Genomic DNA, 18,520 nt, shown 5'->3' on the forward strand with positions numbered 1-18,520 from the left:
CGGCTGCGACCTGCAAGCCCTCCCCAGGGTCCACGCCGCGGGGCTCATGTGGGCGACGGGTGGACTGAGGTGGGTGAACCAGGACCCCGCTGCCCCTCCTGGGGGTAGAGACTGGGGGACTGGAGGATTCCTCCTCCCCCTCCCCCTCCCCAGACTGCGGGAAGATTTCCTCCCTCAGCTGGTGATGGACGAATTAGCCTCACTTAACTGTTGCAAAGGCAAAGCTCTTTGGGGATTTGAAAGTACTTTTTGTTTATTTATCGCCTCAACAAATGTTTGTGGGATTCACTCTGATCCACCAGCCTCAGATGTTTGCCCCACAGCACCCAGAGAGACTTAGAGAGAAAGACAGGGTCAGAGCAGCTCCTGCAAGACCCGGGTACAGAGGGGCGGGGGAGCCAGGAGCGGAGGGCTGCCTGGAGGAGGTGGGGGCGGTGCAGTGAAGGGAGACAGCCAGAAGAGCCCACGCCTCCCTCAGCCTCAGTCGCTGCAGCCCAGGAGGTGGGCAGGGCAGAGGGTGACACCTGCACGTAACAGGAGGGGAAACTGAGGCTCAGGGAACCCCAGGGCGGGGTGGGGCGAGGGCCTTACACAGAGCAGCAAAGAACCATGATGTGAGGCCAGGCCTGGGGCCAGGCCACTTCCAGGAAGACCCAGCCCCAAGTTCTCAGCGAGTAGGCCAAGGCCGAGGTCAGCCAGAGACCATCACCACCAGAGCCCCCCGCTACCCAGGCGAGGCCACAAGGCCACCCTGGGGTGCAAGGACTTCCCCCAAGGAGAGGACAGAGGCCTCTGGCCAGCTTCGCTGCCAGGCTCACTGGGGAAGGTTCCAGAAGCCAGTCAAGGCCCTCGGCCCCTCCCACTGCCCTGGGCAGGGGTACAAAACCCCGGGGTGTGAGTGGGAGGTGGGGAGAGCAGCCTCCGGCAGCGGACGGGAGTGATGTCACCACCGCGGCCACACGGGGAGAGGGACGCTCCAGAGCCAGCCCCGGGCCGCCCGCCTCTCCCTCAGGAAACACAGGGCCCGGCGCTGACCTCCCAGGACAACAGAACAAACAAAAGGCCCGGCCCCGGGCAGCCTCCACACTCGTCCTGCTCTTGGGGCGGGACGCAGAGGACACCGGGGTTTGACACAGCCCACTGGGCCCCAGACTGGGCCCGAGTGTGAACTTGGGTGTACAGCCTCAGGGGCTCCCCTGCCTTGAATCCAGACCACAGCCCTCGAGTGCCCCCCGACCCCTGATCTGAAGGCGCCTCTCCCCCCGCGTCACAGCCCTCCCGTCCACCACTGGCCTAGCCAAGGGGCCAGCCTATCCTTGTTGGGGGGCCTCGGGGATGCCCAGGGCAGAGTATCTGCCTGTTCTGTGCCAGAGCCCCCCAGCTCCATCTTGAAGGGCCTGGAGAGCCGCGTTCCAGGCCCCCCGTCTCAGGCACCCCTGCTCATCTCTCCTGGATGAGGCCTCAGGCCCCCATCTGCTCCTGCCTCCACAGCCCCTTCTGCTGCAGCCCCTGCCCCAGGTCCCCGTCCACCCATCCTCACAAAGCCACCTCCCCTTGCCCAGGCTCAGCGGTCAGGGCCCGAGGGAGCCAGCCTGACCGTGTCCCCGCTCCCGCCCCTCGCCCATGTCAGCACTGACCACGCAGAGCCGAGCCTGGGGCAGTGGTGAGTGTGCCCCTCAGGCCCCTCTGCGGCAGCCCCCGGGTGTGTCCATGGGCGTTGGCGCCTCCGGGGGGGATACTTGCTGAACCAGAGGGAAGTGAATCGGCCAAAGCTGGCCACGTGACCCCAGGGACACTCTCGTGGGGGACACGGGCCACGCAGCTCACGGCAGACACCCTGGGAGAAGACCCCCTGGCCCTCACCTCACCCAGCCGCTCACACATGAAGTTCTCCCAGCCGTCCTCGGGCGGCGCCTCAGGGATGAACAGCCAGTCGGCCCCCGAGGCCAGGGCGGACACCAGGGCCAGGTATCTGGAGGGGCAGGAGGGGGAGGGGCTGCAGTAGGTGGGCCCCCGACCCGACACCACGGGCCCCGGTCCCTGGGTCACAGGGGAGGTACAGCTCTGAGAGCGGCACCCAGCCCCACAGTCAGGACTCCCCACACCCCGGCTCTCACACCCACAGTGTCAAGTGAGCACCCGCCACGTGCCAGGAGCCCTGGAGGCGCCGCACCCTGCTCCCTCTTACCCGCAGTGCCGCCCCATCACCTCCAGCACGAAGGTCCTCTGGTGGCTGTGGACGTGGAAAGGGCAGATGGCATCAGTGCAAAGTCCCCCTGAGCGGAGCTAAGCCACGAAGCCTGGCCTCTCGTGCCACACCACCCATGGCCCCAGCTCCGCCAAGGGCGTGTCCAGGAGAGACAGAGGACTTGGGAGCAACAGACAGCCCTTGTCATTCCCAGGGCGGCCAAGGCCCTGGGCAAAGGGCCACCTCTGTCTCGGGCTCACAGCCAGCTTCACGCTGGTCTTCACCGATCTTTGCTCCTGAGGCTGAAGGCCATTCACCCTGCTGGGGCCTGGCCGTCACTAGCCAGCAGCCTGAGGACCCCCTGTGGGGGTGCACCATTGCCCCAGGGCCAGAGGAGACCTGTCAGAGCCACTGCCCACCTAGGGCTCGGGACAACCTGGCAGGGTGGGGACCAGACCCCCAAGCCCCTCTGCTCACCCCGCTGTAAGTCTCCCCCAACACGGGGGCTGGGGGTAGCCAGTACAGGCTCCTAGGGATGGAATTACGCTGACATTGACCCTGCAGAAGGGCAGCCTCAGCCCCTCGCCGGGAGACGGGATCCCAAGCTTTCTTGCCTGGTGGCCTGGCTGGGCGGGGGGCTGCGGGCCTCACTCACCTCTGGGCGGTGGTGGTGATGGCGTCGATGACCTCCATGATGCGGTGCAGGGCCGAGTCCGTGCCGATGGTCATGTCGGTGCCGCAGAAGTCGTTGTCAATGGAACCCACCAGCCCGGCGATGCTCAGGTGCGAATAGGTCTGAGCCGTGCTCTGTGAGATCTTGCCTGGGAAGGAGGAGGCCAGCCCAGGTGCAGCCGCAGCAGCCCCACCCGGCCCCCTTGGCCACAACATGGGGCCCGGACCCCGATCCCCACCCCCTCCCCCAGCCCACCCGGCAGTGCAGCCTGGTCAGGTCCCCAGGTCCTGCAGCAGGGGTCCTGGGGCCGGGCGGCAGTGGCTGAACCACTGATTACAGACTTGTCACCCTCTGGGAGACGTCCAGGGGAGCCCTGGAGAGTGCACCCCTCACTTCCAGGTCCCCCACGAGCAGCACAGAACCAACGAAGCTCCAACAGGTCACTTTCCGACTGGTGACCCCCCAGGACTCTGTGTCTTATGTTACCAAATTTTAACTATCACACTTCTGCAAACTGTGACAAGTCCGTAACCCGCATTGGGGAATGAATCACTCCCGGCGCAGGTGAGTCAGCCTGGGAGCTGCCATCCAGCACCAGGAGGACAGCCCTGCCTGGGGGCCCCTGACGTTGGGTCCCCACAGGCCTCACTACCAGCCAGACCCGGGCCCGTGGCTCCTGGAGCCACCGAGGGTCCGCCTGATCTCGGGCCAGGCCCCCACCCCCCGGCCAGCAGCCACGCAGCATCTCGCTTCCTCTAGTCCTGCCTGTTCCCGGCCGCAGCTGCTCCGCCGCCGACCCACCTTCGCTCACCAGCTCCGCCAGCAGGCGGCCCCACTCGCCGCGGAAGACGTTGGCGCCCGTGAGGCTGCCGTCCCCACCGATGACGCACAGGTTGCTGATGCCGCGCTGGACCAGGTTGTAGGCGGCCGCCCGGCGCCCCTCCCGCGTGGTGAAGGCCTTGCAGCGGGCGCTGCCAATCACGGTGCCGCCCTGCACGGAGGAGGGGCAGCCTGGGCCAACGGGGCACGCCAGAGGGACCCGGGTACTGGGCCGGGGCGGCCTGGGAGACCCCAAGGAACGGAGGGCCAAGTCCAGGGGCCCCTCAGAAGCCTGGGCAGGTGTCCGCCTCCCCCTGCCCCATCCCCCTGGACTTTCTCCTCATGTGTGCAAGGAGGAGACTGTCCACCGTCAGGCTCGGGGAGCTCGACAGGTAAGGGATGAGCAGGCTCTGAGGTCTGTAAGGCGTGCACACACACACACACGCCCGTACTCTGGCCCACAAGGCCGGGCACCAACGCAGGGATGTGCCTGGGCAGCTCATGCCGTCGTCCGCATGCCCCCCCTCCCCTGCCACCAGCTCAGCCTCAGCCCAGGCTCCCCAGGCCCTGCCCACAGGCAGAACTGCCGGCCCCTGCACTCGGCCAGCTGGTGGGGAAAGTGTGCTGCTCCCCAGACCACCGAGAGCACCGGGCTGGGCCCTGGGCCCCAGGCTTCACGGAAAACGCAAATCAGAGCTGGCCCTGGCCCAGCCCAGCCTCCCCCTGCGCCCCTCCCCGCTGCCCCCATGCTCTACGCTCCCCACCCGTCTCTAAACGCCAGCCCGCATCCTCACCTGCCCACCTTTCATGCAGCTTCACACCCCAGCTAACACTTGGCCTAAGGCTCCTTCCCGGGGTGGTCTCTCAGGACAGAGGCCACAGCCATCCTCAGACACAGGCTCAGAGCAGAGCAACGGCTGGATCCAGGCCTGAGGCGTGATGGCCGCCCTCCCTGGACCCCTGGGGTGGAGGACGAGGCACCCAGGCTGCAGCCCCACCCGTGACGGGGTCAGGGAGCACCGCACCAGAGCAGAAGGACACGGTGGGGGGGGCTCTGATGAAGAACAGGGCTTGTCCATGCCCCACTGGACCGTCGAGGGCTCAGCAAACGGGCCGCTCCCACGAGCGCCTGGAGCGCGCGGTCCCTTGGGGACGTCCACCCTGGGCAGGAGCAGGGGTGGCACGGCAGGGTTGGCTGTGCCTGGATGACCCAGGGTCCAGGCCCATCGCCCACTGCTCCGCTGACCCATACATAGCATGTGACGACGACAGGCCTCTTAAATAAGCAGGTATCAGCTGGTGGTCTAGGATACACAGGTGACAGGTGCCCCACAGCAGGCCCTGCTCTGTGGGAGGACTCGGGTCTCCCTACAGAGACCTGGTTCAAAGACCCCCGCTCCTAGGACCCCGTTGCCCCAGCGAGGTGCTCAGCGCCCCACCCTCAGTAAATAGGATGACGAAGGGGAAGGCAGGGGAGGTGCAGAGAGGCCGCTGAGGCCAAGCATGCCTCTTCCAGGGTGTCCTCCCCTCCCAGAGCCCGCAGCTGGAAGCTGAGACATCCCGGGGCCATCGCACCCCCATGACCTCCCACTCCCGCGCCCCCAAGGCAGTCGGACGACAGTCAGCCGGGAGCCGAGCCCCTGCGGGATGGTGTGTACGCCTGCGTGCCTGTGTGTGTGTCTCTGTGTGTGTCTGATGTGTGCACCTGTGCATCCCTCTGTGTGTCCCTCTGTGTGCCTACGTGTCTTCTGTGTGTCTCTGTGTGTGTCTGGTGTGTGCACCTGTGTATCCCTCTGTGTGTCCCTCTGTGTGCCTGTGTGTCTCTATGTGTGTGTCTCTGTGTCCTCTGTGTGTCTGTGTGTGTTCTGTGTGTCTGTGTGTCTCTGTGTCCTCTGTGTGTCCCTGTGTGTCTGTGCATGTGGTGTGTGCACCTGCATATCCCTCCGTGCGTCCCTCCATGTGCCTGTGTGCATGTCTCTGGTGCACACGCGTGCTCATGGCGGGAAGGGCCGCGGGCCTCACCAGCTGGATGATGTTGGAGACGCTGAGCCAGTTGGCTGGCCTGATGTTCTCGCCCCCTTCCACGAGGCCCTCGTAGCCCTGAAAGTGAGGGGACAGGCGTGAGAAGGGCGCCCACAGCAGCAGGACACGTGGAACCTCGGCCAAAAGCCCATCTGGCAGGAAGTGGGCCCAGGGGTCCTGAGCACAGAGGCCCCTCCACCCCAAGGGCCTTGGGGGATGAAGCCAGGGTCTGCTGGGGTCAGGGGTGTCAGGGGAGAGGCCGGGGTGCCCAGACGCCTCCCCAGGCACGATTTGTGGGGCCTGCAGGGTAGCGCGTTACAGACAGAGCACGACTTGCTCGGCAGCGCTCCTGTCGCAGGCAGCCCTGGGATGTATGCCCACGAGCCGCAGCTGGGTCACCGCGCCCGGGTCAGAACCAGATTCAGCCCAGCGCCCAGCAGCCCCTCTGCCTTCCGGGACCCTCCCTGCCAGAGACACCCACTGCCCTGCCTCCTAAGGGTGCCGATTAGATGCGGAAATGACAGCACAGCGTCCCCTCTGCGTCTGGCCTCTTTCGCTCGGCTGGGCATCTGCGAGGCCCCACGAGGTCACGTGCGACTGTGTCTGCGCTCGCTGCCATGCGGGAGTCCCCTGCGCACTCCCACAGTTTATGACCTGTCCACCGCTGATGGATTCTGGAGGGATCCGGTTTGGGGCTATTGGAAATAACGCTCCATATCTCCCGGGAAAGGACTCCCGGGTCACTGGGTGTGCAAGCAGCCACCAACAGTGCTGCCACACAGTGCCCATAGGCGCCTGTGGCCACCTCGCCCATCAGCAACGCGGCCAGGGCCTCAGAGTGCCCCACCCCCAGCGCCGGGCCATGCTGGTCTCCATCCCGGAGGCTGTATGTGGTCCCTGCAGGGCTTCTCCCCTGCGTTTCCCTGATGACACATGCTGTTTCGGGTATGACGTAAGCCACAGGCCACCTGGACAGCCTCTGCGAGGGTGGACCGTTCCAGTGTCTTGCCTGTTTCTGTTCTCGTGTGGCCAACCCCTTCTTATTAGCAGGAGCTCTTTATAGAGTCTGCAGAGAGGACACGTGCTTTCACAAATGGTGAAAAGACGAGGCACCGCCGAGCTGCAATGAGCAGGGCCACCTCCTCTGTGCAGCCCTCCCAGCACCTCCAACGAAACAGCCATGAGCCACCGCCCCTGCCTGGGGTTTGGCTCTGCGACCCGCCTCCTCCGTTCCCACACTTGTCATTAGATCAGCCGGGGCCTGCAGGGTCCTGGGCAGCGGGGCCTGGGGGCGGGCGAGGCAAATGCTCCCACCCCGGGGAAGAGAGGGGGAAGCAGCTGGAAGAAGGGCCTCAGGACGAGACCCCCGTCTAAGGGATCGTCAAGCTACCTTCCCCAGCTCAGGCCAGGCTTGGCCCCCTCTCGCCCCCTCTCGGTCCGGTCAGGAATTTGGCCACTAGGACACCCCCCCCGCCACGCCCACCCCCTCCCCACAGAGAAGCAGGAAAGTAACCTGAAAACCCACAGCCACTGTCCAGAGCAAGCGACAAAAGAGGCCGCCCTGAGTCCGCAAAACCCCAGCCCCACGGTGCTCCCGGCTGGAGTCAAAGTCTCACAGACACAGTCCTCCTTTCCTGGCCTGGGAACCTTCTGGAATGTCTTTGCACACCTCCAGCCACTTTGTGTCACCTCTCCCCTCCCCACTCCTCTGCCTTCTCCACTCCCACCTGGCTGGGCACCCAGGCAGCCTCAGAACTGGCCGCAGGCCCAGGGCACTTCCAGCAGCCATCCTTGTGGCAGCTCTGAGCCCACAGGTGCAGTTTGGGCTGTAACATGAATAAAGTAGCCCCGTTCACTGAGCCCTTCTCGGCGCCAGGGGCTGTGAAAAGTGCCTTAACTCTCAGTGTTGCATTAGCTTTTCGCCCTAACATCCCCACTTCATAGAAGAAACCAAGGGTCAGGGAGGTGAAGGAATGCCCCTGTCACGTGTGTACAACCTCCAGGAGCCGCGCCCTGGACCCACCCCGCCCTGACTAGAGACCACTTGTTCACAAAACTAGGCGACTCCCTGAAGAATCTCACCCTGTCCTTCAGAAGGTTCTAGACCATTATCAGGGCATCGGTTCCACCTGCCCAGCTCCTGAGGCCACAGGTCCCTGAGACTCTGAGATGTGTTCCCGAAACATGACCTAAGGCTTTGCAGGGTCCTGGTCATCCAAGCCTGGTCTGAGGGTCTGGACTCTGCAGGAGGGAGGGGTCTGCAGAACTGCCCGCCCATCTGTTCACTCAATAGCCGCGTACAGACAAGGCTGGGGAGGAAGGGCCTGACCTGGACCAGAGTGAAGGGATGGGACGCGGACACACCCAAGGTGGGAGGAGGGAAGCTCTGGGGAGAGCAGAGCAGGTTGGGATTCGCTACACTTTAGCAAAGAGTGAAAACAAAGTAACACAGTGGGAGAGAACTCCAGGACTTGTGTGTGTGTGTGTGTGTGTGTGTGTGTGTGTGTGTGTGTGAGAGAGAGAGAGAGAGAGAGAGAGAGTGTGTGTGTGTGTGTGTGTGTGTGTGTGTGAGATCTGGGGGGACAGGAACTGGGGCTAAGGCAAAGGGCGCACCAGCTTTAGCCGGAGCGAAGTAGCACCATGATTCTCTGCTGCTTTGCGTAAGGAGGCCGTTTGCTGCTGTCACTAGGGTAGCTCGAGCTCGGCTCGGGTGATGAGGGCACAGGAGGGCTGCGCGTCGGAGGACGGGTGGGGCTGAGGTCCCGGCCTCTGAGGAGAGCAGCCGCTTCACGTCCTCCTCTCTCTCAGGGGACGCACCCACCCGTGAGCGCCCAGGCTGAGGGCGGACTCCCCATCCACACCCCAGAGCCTGGCAGCCCTGCCCCATCTGCCATCCTCACCCCTCTCCCCGCACTGCTCCCTGCCAGAGCGTGGGGCGAGGACCGCCCTGCCCACACCTTACCTCGTAGATGAGGAAGACTTTGGCTCCCACGTAAATGCCCATGCGCGTCACGGCTCGGACGGCAGCATTCATGCCTGCGAAGGGGTCCGGGAGACGCCCGTCAGTGGAGACGCGGAGTGTGGGCGCCCTGGACCGTCCCTCCCACATCTCGGGGGGCACCGAGCCAGGACTCCGAGTCCAGCACGGGGTGAGCCCCCCCCGCATTGTATCGGCTTCACACTCGGAAATAAGCCGCCCCAGAGTTAAACCGGGAAGTTCCCCCCAGGGCCCGACTCCCCCTGAGCCCGGAGCAGAGGCACCTGCAGACGTGCGACATCGCTTCCGGCCGCATCCCCGCCGCCCACGCTCACCTGCGGCCTCTGCTGCCCAGCACAGCCCCCCTCCCCGGCCCCCAGGGCCCTGACCTGGGGGAATCGCAGCAGGTCGGGCACATGGCCCCAAGATGCAAAACGGGGCAGGTGGGACGCAGGGGCAGCCGCCTCCCAAATGCGCCCACAGCCACTGCTAGACTCTTGGGCCACCACCCTGGGGGGCAGCTCGGGGAGCACCCTGAGGTCGGTGCCTGTGGCCCTGGGGCCATGGGCCCCCTGCCCCTTGGCCTGCAGGGTGGGCTCCGTGAGACAGGAGAGGAGGACAGCACCCCCTAGGGCCAAGTTCAGGCTCCTGGGGGTCGCACGGCCCCAGTGCAGCTGAGTGGGCCGGCGCCCCTGCTCCCCAGCCTGCAAACATACTCCGGGGCCACCAGGCTCAGTGGGTCACCTCTTCCCGTCCCCCAGCCCCGGACCCCCACGGCCCCCAGCCCCCGTCTACAGCAGCCACCTTGCAGTATAGGCTTCCTGGAAAGACGGACACTCACGGGGCAGGACGAGGGGGCAGGAAATGCTCAGAAGAGCCCAGAGGAACCTCAGTCCCCTTCCCTCGTGGTCAGTTCTGAGACTGAGACCCAGAGAAGGCAAAGGTGTCCCTGAGGTCCCTGCACGGGGTCGGAGGCACCCCATTGCGTTCCTGAGGTCCCTCCACGGGGGGGCGTCCCGTTGCGTCCCCGGGGTCTCGCACACAGTCAGGCTCACAAGGCACAACGTGAAGAAGACCCCGTGGGCAGCCCCACGAGAGACTCGAGCACTGCAGTGGCCCACGCCGTGGCCCTGCCCTGTCTGTGGGTGGGACGCGGCCCCGCCCAGGGCTGCAGCTGCTACGGGCCTGGACAGTGCCAGGCCAGGGGCCCTGTGCGGGCACCTGGGGAAGGCCCAGCCTCCACACTGCCTGCCACCTGGCTGGGGCCCAGGGACGGGCGAGGGGCAAAGGGTTGAGGGGGCAGGAGCCTGGAATCAGTGGCTGCAGGCAATTTGCCTCAAACCTTCTTGCCCGTCACAAAAGATGTCAGTGGTTCGATACAAAGGGGCGGGCAGGGCGGCCCCCACGTACTCAGAGGAAGACAGTTGGCCAGTCACCTGCCCTGGGCTCCAGCCTCTGACCCTGGGTCTGGAGGCTGGATCGCGGACATGACCTGCACGTGGTCTGGCCCAGGACCACCCCTGCTCCCCCGGCTTCCTCCTGGGGATCCTGGCCCGGAGCACATGCACGTCCCGTGGTCTGGCCCTAAGCTGGGAAAGCCCTTCCCTGGAGGCGGCGGGGCACCAGCCAAGGGTGGCCGAGGCCCCAGGAGCCCTGCCCCACCCCCGGGCGCTCTGAGCTGGTGGACGGGCAGTGTCCATCAGCTTGGGTGTCCTGCGGGAGTGCCATCACCCCCAGGGTCCCTCGTAGCTTGTGTGGTCCACAGGGTGACCCTGACGTAAAGACTCTCGACCTTTACCGTACTTAACACGAGTCTCACCCCGTCTCCAGCCTGGAAGGCGGGCCCAGGGGGAGCAGGTAGCTCCCAGAGGACCGTGGAGGGCTACATAGCATATGGCACCTCAGGAAGAGCCCAGCGGGCAGAGCCTACCCCAGTGCAGGCTCACGGCACCGGGCTCCCAGGAAATCAGCCCGCTGTCACTGCCCTCATTTTGCAGATGAGAAACCGAGGTCCCAGAGGGAAGGCAGGGGAGCTGCTGGAACCCCGGCAGGTGAGGGCAGCGCCAGGATGTACCCTGGACCCTCCTTGGGCTCGGCAAGCTGCCCTGTCCCCAGCCAGCAGCCGAGGCTCCTGCTCTCTGACGTCCAGAGCCAGGGACTCCCGGGGCCGAGGTGCCCAGATGTCACGGCTGGCAGAGCACAGGGGTCAGAGGGCCCTGAGCGGGCCACACTCACAGCTGACACACCTGCCTTTAGCAAAAGAACCCCATTTCTAAAGAAATCATAAAAGTCTCACGGCCCCAAAGCGAGTGGAAGTGGGGTTTCGGTGACTGCAGTTAGGGGTAGGAGCCCAGAGAGTGTACCCCACCCCCACCCCCAGACAGCCGGGCTGCCCCAGGAACCGGACCCGAAGGGCTGACGGTCCTGCTGCCTGAGGTCAGGGGCCTCGAGCTGCAAGCTTCCTGCCGTGCCTGCCCTCGCTGGCCTGCCTGCCCTCGCTGGCGGGGGGCAGGGCAGGGGCAAGGAGGGACATGAGACAGCTGCAAAGCTGCCCCCCCGGCCCCCAGCAGGCCCTGGGTCCTGCAGAAGCATTCGGCCGCCTCTGGGGCCTTGGGCAGCCCAGGCTTTCCACCCTCAGGTATCTGCCTCCCCGGCTGCCCTCGCTGGGGTGAGGCCACTTTGGGCTCACTGCAGGCTCCGGTCCAAGCCCCACCCCCTGGCAACTGGAGGGAGGCCAGCAGTTCCGGACGGGGCGGTGGGAGGGGTGGGGGCAGTGGCGGGAGGCCCAGGGACTGCAGGCTTAGGGTAGAGTGTGCTCAGTCTCGCAGAGGAGAGCAAATGGCCATATTGCAGGAAAACCCTTCAATCTTCGAATGGAATTGTGCCAGCTACCAGGGATACGGAGGCCTGAGGGCGTGGCTTTCCCTGCAAACCTCACTGCAAACTGCCTTCCTGAAAGGGCCTTTTTATTGCCCTTTCATCTGCTTTTCTTTCTCAAAATAAACCCAGGGTGGCAGCCACGAGCCCCACAGGGCCAGAGGAGCAGGGAGGAGAGCAGCTGCATCTCCCGCCGACGGAGCAGCCCTGGACCCCTCCACTCCACCCTCCAGCCTCCAATGGGCCAGGGACACTGCAACAGATGACTTCCTGTTGGAGGAGAGCGACACCACCGCCAAACTGATGTCATACGGTGACTTCTCTTCACAATTAGCTTCCAGGAAAACAAAACGTACAAGAAAGAGGTGATCGTGGCGGGACACGGGGCCCCGCAGATTCGCACTTAGCATCAGTTGATGTGAAGACCTGGAGCCAGGCTGGGACATAACGATATGGGAGCGGTCCTCACCCGCAAATACAGGACGTCCACGTCCACACGGATCCACCCAGAAAAGGCCGGTCCCGCGCGTTACTGAGGGACAGGGTGGGGTCCGCCCCAGGGGCGAGACCGAGGCGTGGAACCAGTGGGCGGCGGGGCTCTGTTATAGTCTTCTAGTCACTTTTGCACAAAGTAACATCCGTAACGACCACCTTCCCTCGACGCACGGACACCTACTCCCCGCCAACGGGAAGGGCAGAGGACGCGACTTTCAGGCTGGCTGGAAGGAACCCACCAGGTGGCTTGTCTTGTTTACAGAAGGGGAAACTGAGGCCCAAGGGATGTGCTCGGGTCAAGTCAGAGAGCTGGTGGAGGCCGGCCCCACCGGGACAGGGTCTGCCCGCTCCCCCGCCGCCCACTGCCGCGAGGCTGGCTGGTTTCCACTCACTCCAACAAATGCAGACTTGAGCCTCGGGGAGGCAAGTGCAGGTCAGGGTGGGTGCCCGTTCTCCACGGCGGCTGTCAGCCACACGCCCGCCCGGGGGGGCCCGCGGGGAGGGCCCACCCGGCACCATCAGGTCCCTAGAGGTCGGCCTCTATTTGGAAGGCAGCGGGGGCCCCTGAGGGCAAACCGAGAACCCACCGTCTGGAGCCAGCTCCCCGGAGCAGTGCCGGCGAGAGGGCGCAGGCCCGGCGCGGACACCCACAGGCTGGCCTTCAGAACTTACAATACAGAAAGGCTCCCTGCCCCCCAGAGAGCCAGCTGGCCCTGGCATCTTCCCCCAGGCATCAGCCCAAGCCCTAAACTGGGGAAGCTTGCGGAGCCCTCCTCTCTCGCAGCCCCGATCAGAAAACCACGTTACAGCCAGGGGTCTAGGGAAGCGAGGACACAGCGCGAGGTGAGGTGGCCGGCCCAGCCGGCAGTGCGCTGACGGCCACACTCCTGGGTGTCCAGGAAGCACTGCTCGTTCCATGTGGAGCATTAGGGCCAGGCTGGCCAAGCGGAGACCTACAGGTCATACAGGCTTTACCCTCCACTGGCCCACCGGCCCAGGCCGGCAGCCTCTTCCTCCCTGGCCCTTCAGCTGCCCCCACTGATCCCTCGTCCTGTTTAGTCTGTGCCACCCACCGGCTCGGCTCCCCTGCCTAAACGTGCATTTATCTTTCCCAGCCCTCCCTCCAGTGCTGTTGTCTCCATGGTGCAGACAGGAGCCTGGGTGGAGACCCCTGTGCCTGCTCGAGCCGGGGAGCTGGGGCCTCGCAGAGGAAGGGCCTCTCTGGAGAGGCGGGCCCAGCCTCTCAGGAAGTGTCTGTCCCCCATATACCAGGCCCTTCCCGTGGTCCAATCTCACAGGGCAATGCTTCCCCAAGACCACCCTCCTCCCACCTGGCCCCGGCCCGCTGGCCATGCCCTAAGAGGGAGCCGCCGCTGCCCAGCACCAGGCAAGCGCTCTGGCCACGCGGGGCTGCAGACGTGCGGCGGAGCCAGACCAGGTCCGGAGGGCTCAGCCCAAACCCGCACAGGCCGGGACGCAGACAGTGGCTGATGTCTCTGCCTTCCTGGGCTTGCTCCTTGTGAAAGCTCCTTCTAGCTCTTCCCTGCTTCTGAGCGGGGAGCGGGGAGCGGGGAGCGGGGAGTCGGGGGCCTGAGGCAGGGAGAGGAATTCTGTGTCTGGACTTTCTGATCTGGAAGGAGGCAGATCAGGCCCGGCTGTGCAGCCTGAGAGCGCCGGCTAGGCTCCTTCCAGGCCTGCTTCCTGGGCTAATTAAGGTGTCTCCTGAGGTTCAAGGTGTGTGGTGTGGCCACGCGGCCAAGCCCGACAGGTGTGACATGGGCCATCCCAGGCCAGAGGCGCTGAGGAGGGAAGCAGTCAGGACAAGTCCAGGGCACCAGGACGGACCCCAGGAGGGGCACTCGGCTAGCTCTGCCAGGCCCCAGCTGCAGGACCCTGGGCAGGTCAGCAGGAAGGCCACCACCTTTGGCCTCCCCTGTACAAGGGGGGTGGGAACAGCTCTGCACTAAAGAAAATGCCCCAGAGCCGCCCTGGAGGCAGTGATTTGGGGGAAGCACGGTGCCCCCAAGTCGTGTTTCATAACGACCTGGTTAGAGCCGGGGCTCTGTGGGCCTGCGGGGACCTGCCCATCCTTCACTGGCCTCCGCTCAGCTTGGCCTCCAGGAAATGGGGCTTCTGAGACGCGCCACCGGGAAGGGGTGCGGGGAGGGCCTGGGGTCGGCAGGAGCGGCGGCCGGCGAGAGCACCCTGTCCCGGCCACGGCCGGCCGCGCGGACACACCCCCGGCGGGCCAGACGCAGAGGCCGTGGGGGGCGGCACGTACGCGGGCCCCCGGCGCGCAAGGGCGGGTCCAGGACGCGGACCGGGAAGGGGACCGGGGCTGGGAGGGGAGGAGGAGGCGGGAGGCGCAGGCCGGGAGGAGGACCTGCTGACCGCGTGCCCCAGGTGCCGCCGAGGGTGCGGGAGCGCCCCAGGGACCCGGGGACAGCAGCACCCCCGCCCGCCGGCGACCGGCCCCCGCGTGCCCGCGCCCACCTTGCGCATCGCCGCCGCTGGTCAGCACGCCGATGGCCTTGCCGGCCCCGGACATCCGCAGCTTCTCCAGATCCACGGTGGCCATGGTGGCGCCGACTCGGCCGCACTCGCTCTCCCGCCGCGCGCCGCCGCTGTCGCTGGTCCCGCCCCGCGCCCTGCGCTCCGCCCCGCGCCGTGTGATGTCACCGCTGTCCACGCCGGGGCGGGGCCGACGTGCACCCGGCACCCGGGCGGCGGAACTGGGGCTCGACCCGGCAGCGCCGGCCTTTTTGTTCAAGTTTCTAAACCTGTTCAGTCTAACAAGGGGCGCGTTTACTGAGGGGGCGGATCGCGGCCGTCTGGGTCTGTTAGGCACACCCTGCGGCGAAGCTGGTCAAGCACGGTGACCAGACCTGAGGGAAGGCCAGCCAAGGGAGGCCAGACGAGTCCCATTGCCAATCGCTGCCTGCCCGGCTTCCCGCGGGAATTTCTTATTCCAGCCGCCGGTCTGTTTCGACGTCGTTCATTGCAGGAGCCACAGAAGCTCTACCCCGACTCGGGACACCCCTGGCGACGGCCCTCCCACCCGGAGGGGTGCATGATGATTAAGATGCGAAAAGAGTTAAGAGGAAAACCAGCCCGCATCCATCCATGCATTTATCCCTTACTTCAGTAAATGTTTGCTGGACCCTTGGAAAACCTGCACACCAGGCATCGTGTGGGGTGGGCACCTGGGTCAGGACAGGGGGCTCTACCTTGGGTGGTCAGTGGGTCAGTCACTCGGAGCCACGAAGCCCCTCCCCGGATCCAGGTCCCCCGAAAGGTGGGAATCCAGCCCAGTCACCAGACAGAGTGGACCCTTGCCCTCAGGAAGACTGATCGCTGGTGGGAGAGTCCCCGTGAACCAAATCGGGGGCTTTGAGGAAAGGCATCCGTCGTGACAGGGCCCAAGACACCCAGTGGGGTGGGGGGCTGGGGCTGGGGGTGGGTAACATTCTGTTTCTTTCTTTTAATTAATTAATTAATTAATCTGGCTGTGCTGGGTCTTAGTTGCGGCACACGGGATCTTCACTGTGGTGTGCGGGGTCTTTTTTTTTTTTAGTAACGGCATGCGGACTCTTAGTTGCGGCATGCGGGATCTATTTCTCTGACCAGGGATCGAACCCAGGCCCGCTGCCTTGGGAGTGCGGAGTCCTAACAGCCGGACGGCCAGGGCAGTCCTGGTAGCATTCTGTTTCTTGAGCTGAGTGGTGACACAGGCGTGTTTGCTTTATGAAAATTCAACAAGCTGATCACCTATGATTTGTCCCTTTATCTTTATATATGTTATGTTCTAATACAGAGTTTACGTAAAAATATTCCATTGTCGGGGCAGGGGGAGGTATGAGTCAAAGGGAGAGAGTTTCAGTTCTGCAAGACGAGTGTGTCCCAGAGCTCACTGTCCAGCCTGGTGCTGGAACTTAATCATTCTGTAGTGGACACTTAAAACGTGGCTAAGAGGGTACATGTATGTTGTGTTCTTATCACGAGTAACGGCAAGTATTCCTTCAGTTCTCACAGAGGGGAAAGAGGGACCTCATGAGTCACAGCTGTGCCAAGTCAGGCACGGATAAGAATCTGGGCCACTTGACTGGCCTTCTGGCCTCAGGTTAAGAAGATGGAAGAATGGCAGGGACTCACAGGCAGCCCTCAAACTCTCTGTGCCCCGAGGCCCCCCGCCCTTGCGTGGATGGTGGCCTCACCACTGGGCACACAGCTGTCGTCCTGGGGTCTCTTGTCACCATCAGTTTCCCTTGTGGACTTCGTGGTCACCAGCTCCCAAATCGTCCTCCTTCGTTTGGGCAGAGCGCACATCCTCCAGGAGGTTCCTGAGAAAGGGCTCAGGGCGTTTTGAGATTCTGCCTGTGTGAAATTAGCCTTTCTCGACCCTGTTACTTGATTGAAGACTTGGCTGTGTGTAGAATCTTGGGTGAGAAATCATCGTCCTACAGAACTTTGAAGGTGGCTTCCATCATTCCTTGATTCCAGTGTTGCAACTGGGAAGTCAAAGCCGCCTGACTCCTCTGTGTGTGCACAGGACCCAATATTTCCTCCCTAGAAGCGTGCAGGACCTTCCTTTCCCGGGGGCTGTGAAATTCCACAGGAAATGCCTTGTGTGGGTCTGCTTCCCAGTGCGGGGCCGGGCACGTTCTGGGTCCTTCCAAGGCAGCAGTGCGTGTGTTCTATCCGGGACAAGTTCCTGCACCATTTCCCTGACAACTCTTTCCTCTCTGCGTTTTCCCTTTACTCTTTCTGGAACTCCTGGTATTTACATTTTGATATCCTATATAGCTTTACTTTCCATTTTTAGAAAGTCTTAGCTTGACTTTCCTATTTTATAACTCATTTCTGCTGTACGTTCAGAGAGCTTTCTTCAGCTTGCCATGCCAACCTGGTGTAAAGTTCTCCGTTTCTGCCGTCATGGTTTTGATTTCCAAGAGCTGTTCCTTTTAACAGTCTTGTTCTTGTTTCATGAATACAGGGCCTATCTCTCTAAGAATCTTACAGTTTTATTTGGATTTTTTAACATTCATTCCTCCCTTCTGAGTCTCTCTTTTCATCTGTGCTGCTTTCTTTCTTTCCTTTTGTCTTGGTCTCTGCCATCCTAGGGTCCTTCTCCAATGTCTGGGAATCCTTGGCTATCTGTGATTAAGAGGCAGAACCTCTGAATGTGACAGGTGACTTTTGGTTGTTGAGTCTTGCTGTAGGGTGAGCTTTCTGGGCCATTTTTTGGGTAACCCCCAGAACTGTTGTCCCTTTAGGTTGGTCAGATTCAAGAAAAGAATCTTCCAGCCTCTTGTCTGGAGGGAAGATCGCGTCAGGAGCTGGAAGAGGGGGTGGAGCCTGGTGATCCGGCCACGCACTTTCCATGTGGACCCCTTGCCTCAGTTGTTTATGGCATTCCCAGGTCCAGACACTCTGCCCGACCTCCAGAGTAGAGCTCCTGACCTCTGCTGGGGAGAGGGACGGATGGGGGCTCCATTTTTCAGCCAGCCTGACCTCTCCTCTCCCACCAGGCTCGTCGGTAGAGGCCTCAGGACCACTCAACGCTTGGCCGGGAGGCCCGTGTTTATGCCCGGGGATCTTCTGGAAGACTGTGAGGGGTACATCGGCTTGCATACTGGGGGACCCCGACCTTGTACTGGCCCAGCCTGGTTGTTCGCACCGGCTGCAGAAGCACTTCAGATCCCAGCCCGTCAACCACAGGGACGACCCTTTCCTGGGCTCCAACCACAAGCCTTGTCTGCCTGCTCCAAGCTCATAGTCTGTGAGCCCAGGAGACACAGGTGCTGCACATGGGGTACAAAGTTGGACAGAGACTCGGGGAGGGGACCCTGCCCAGGGAGGTGGGGGACGGGGGGACCATGAGTGCCCAGGATGGCCCCTCCAGGAGAGAGGCAGGGCAGACCTGGCTGAAAGCAGAATAGGGGTTTTGATCATCCCCCTGCAACTCGGGAGAGCCTTGAAGGCCTGTGGCCTGGGGTTTGTTGGCTTGCTTTTCCATTTTGCCGTGGAGGATTCAAGCGTGCACGTAGGCAGAGAGAGCAGTAAGATGGCCCCATGCCCCCCTCTCCAGCCCCCCAAATGTTCCGTTCAGGACAGGGTAGGAATTTCAGGAAGACGGCTCTGAGTGGAGGATGGAGGGAGGGGCGGCGCATCTGGGGGCCATGAGCAGTGATGGCTGTTCTGGGGCAGTGATGGTGGAGAGGGGACGATTCTGTGAGGTGTCTGAGAGGCCCAGCAGGAGGGTCTGGGCGTGCAGGTGGGGAACAAGGGAGGGGGGCTCCTGCACCCCGTGGGAGATTGGGGGGCAGTCGCGGCTGGAGATCCTCTTCCCCCTGACACCCTGCCCTCCCGGGCGCCCCTTTAGCTCTGGAAGCACTGCTGTTGCACCTGTCCCACCCCCATCCCCAGGGCTGCCCCTGATCGCCCCCTAAAGTAACGTCCACCCCCCTTG

At 63.5% G+C, this 18,520-nt stretch overlaps 1 protein-coding gene across 1 annotated transcript in view; it reads right to left on the reverse strand.

Annotated features, from left to right (window-relative positions):
- The window catches only part of PFKL (phosphofructokinase, liver type), a 27,087-nt gene extending 12,398 nt beyond the window's left edge, over nt 1-14,689 (reverse strand). Inside the window, exons 1-7 of the mRNA XM_029214898.1 lie at nt 14,545-14,689; nt 8,665-8,738; nt 5,703-5,780; nt 3,663-3,852; nt 2,844-3,009; nt 2,189-2,233; nt 1,864-1,972 (exon numbers count right to left, since the gene is read on the reverse strand). Of these exons, the coding sequence (XP_029070731.1) occupies nt 1,864-1,972; nt 2,189-2,233; nt 2,844-3,009; nt 3,663-3,852; nt 5,703-5,780; nt 8,665-8,738; nt 14,545-14,629 (747 nt within the window). The 5' untranslated portion in view covers nt 14,630-14,689. The remainder of the gene's footprint in view (nt 1-1,863; nt 1,973-2,188; nt 2,234-2,843; nt 3,010-3,662; nt 3,853-5,702; nt 5,781-8,664; nt 8,739-14,544) is intronic.
- Nucleotides 14,690-18,520: the final 3,831 nt, after the last annotated feature.

The sequence above is a fragment of the Monodon monoceros genome, unplaced genomic scaffold, assembly GCF_005190385.1.
Source record: "Monodon monoceros isolate NGI ecotype Baffin Bay Population unplaced genomic scaffold, NGI_Narwhal_1 Super_Scaffold_11, whole genome shotgun sequence".
NCBI lineage: Eukaryota > Metazoa > Chordata > Mammalia > Artiodactyla > Monodontidae > Monodon > Monodon monoceros.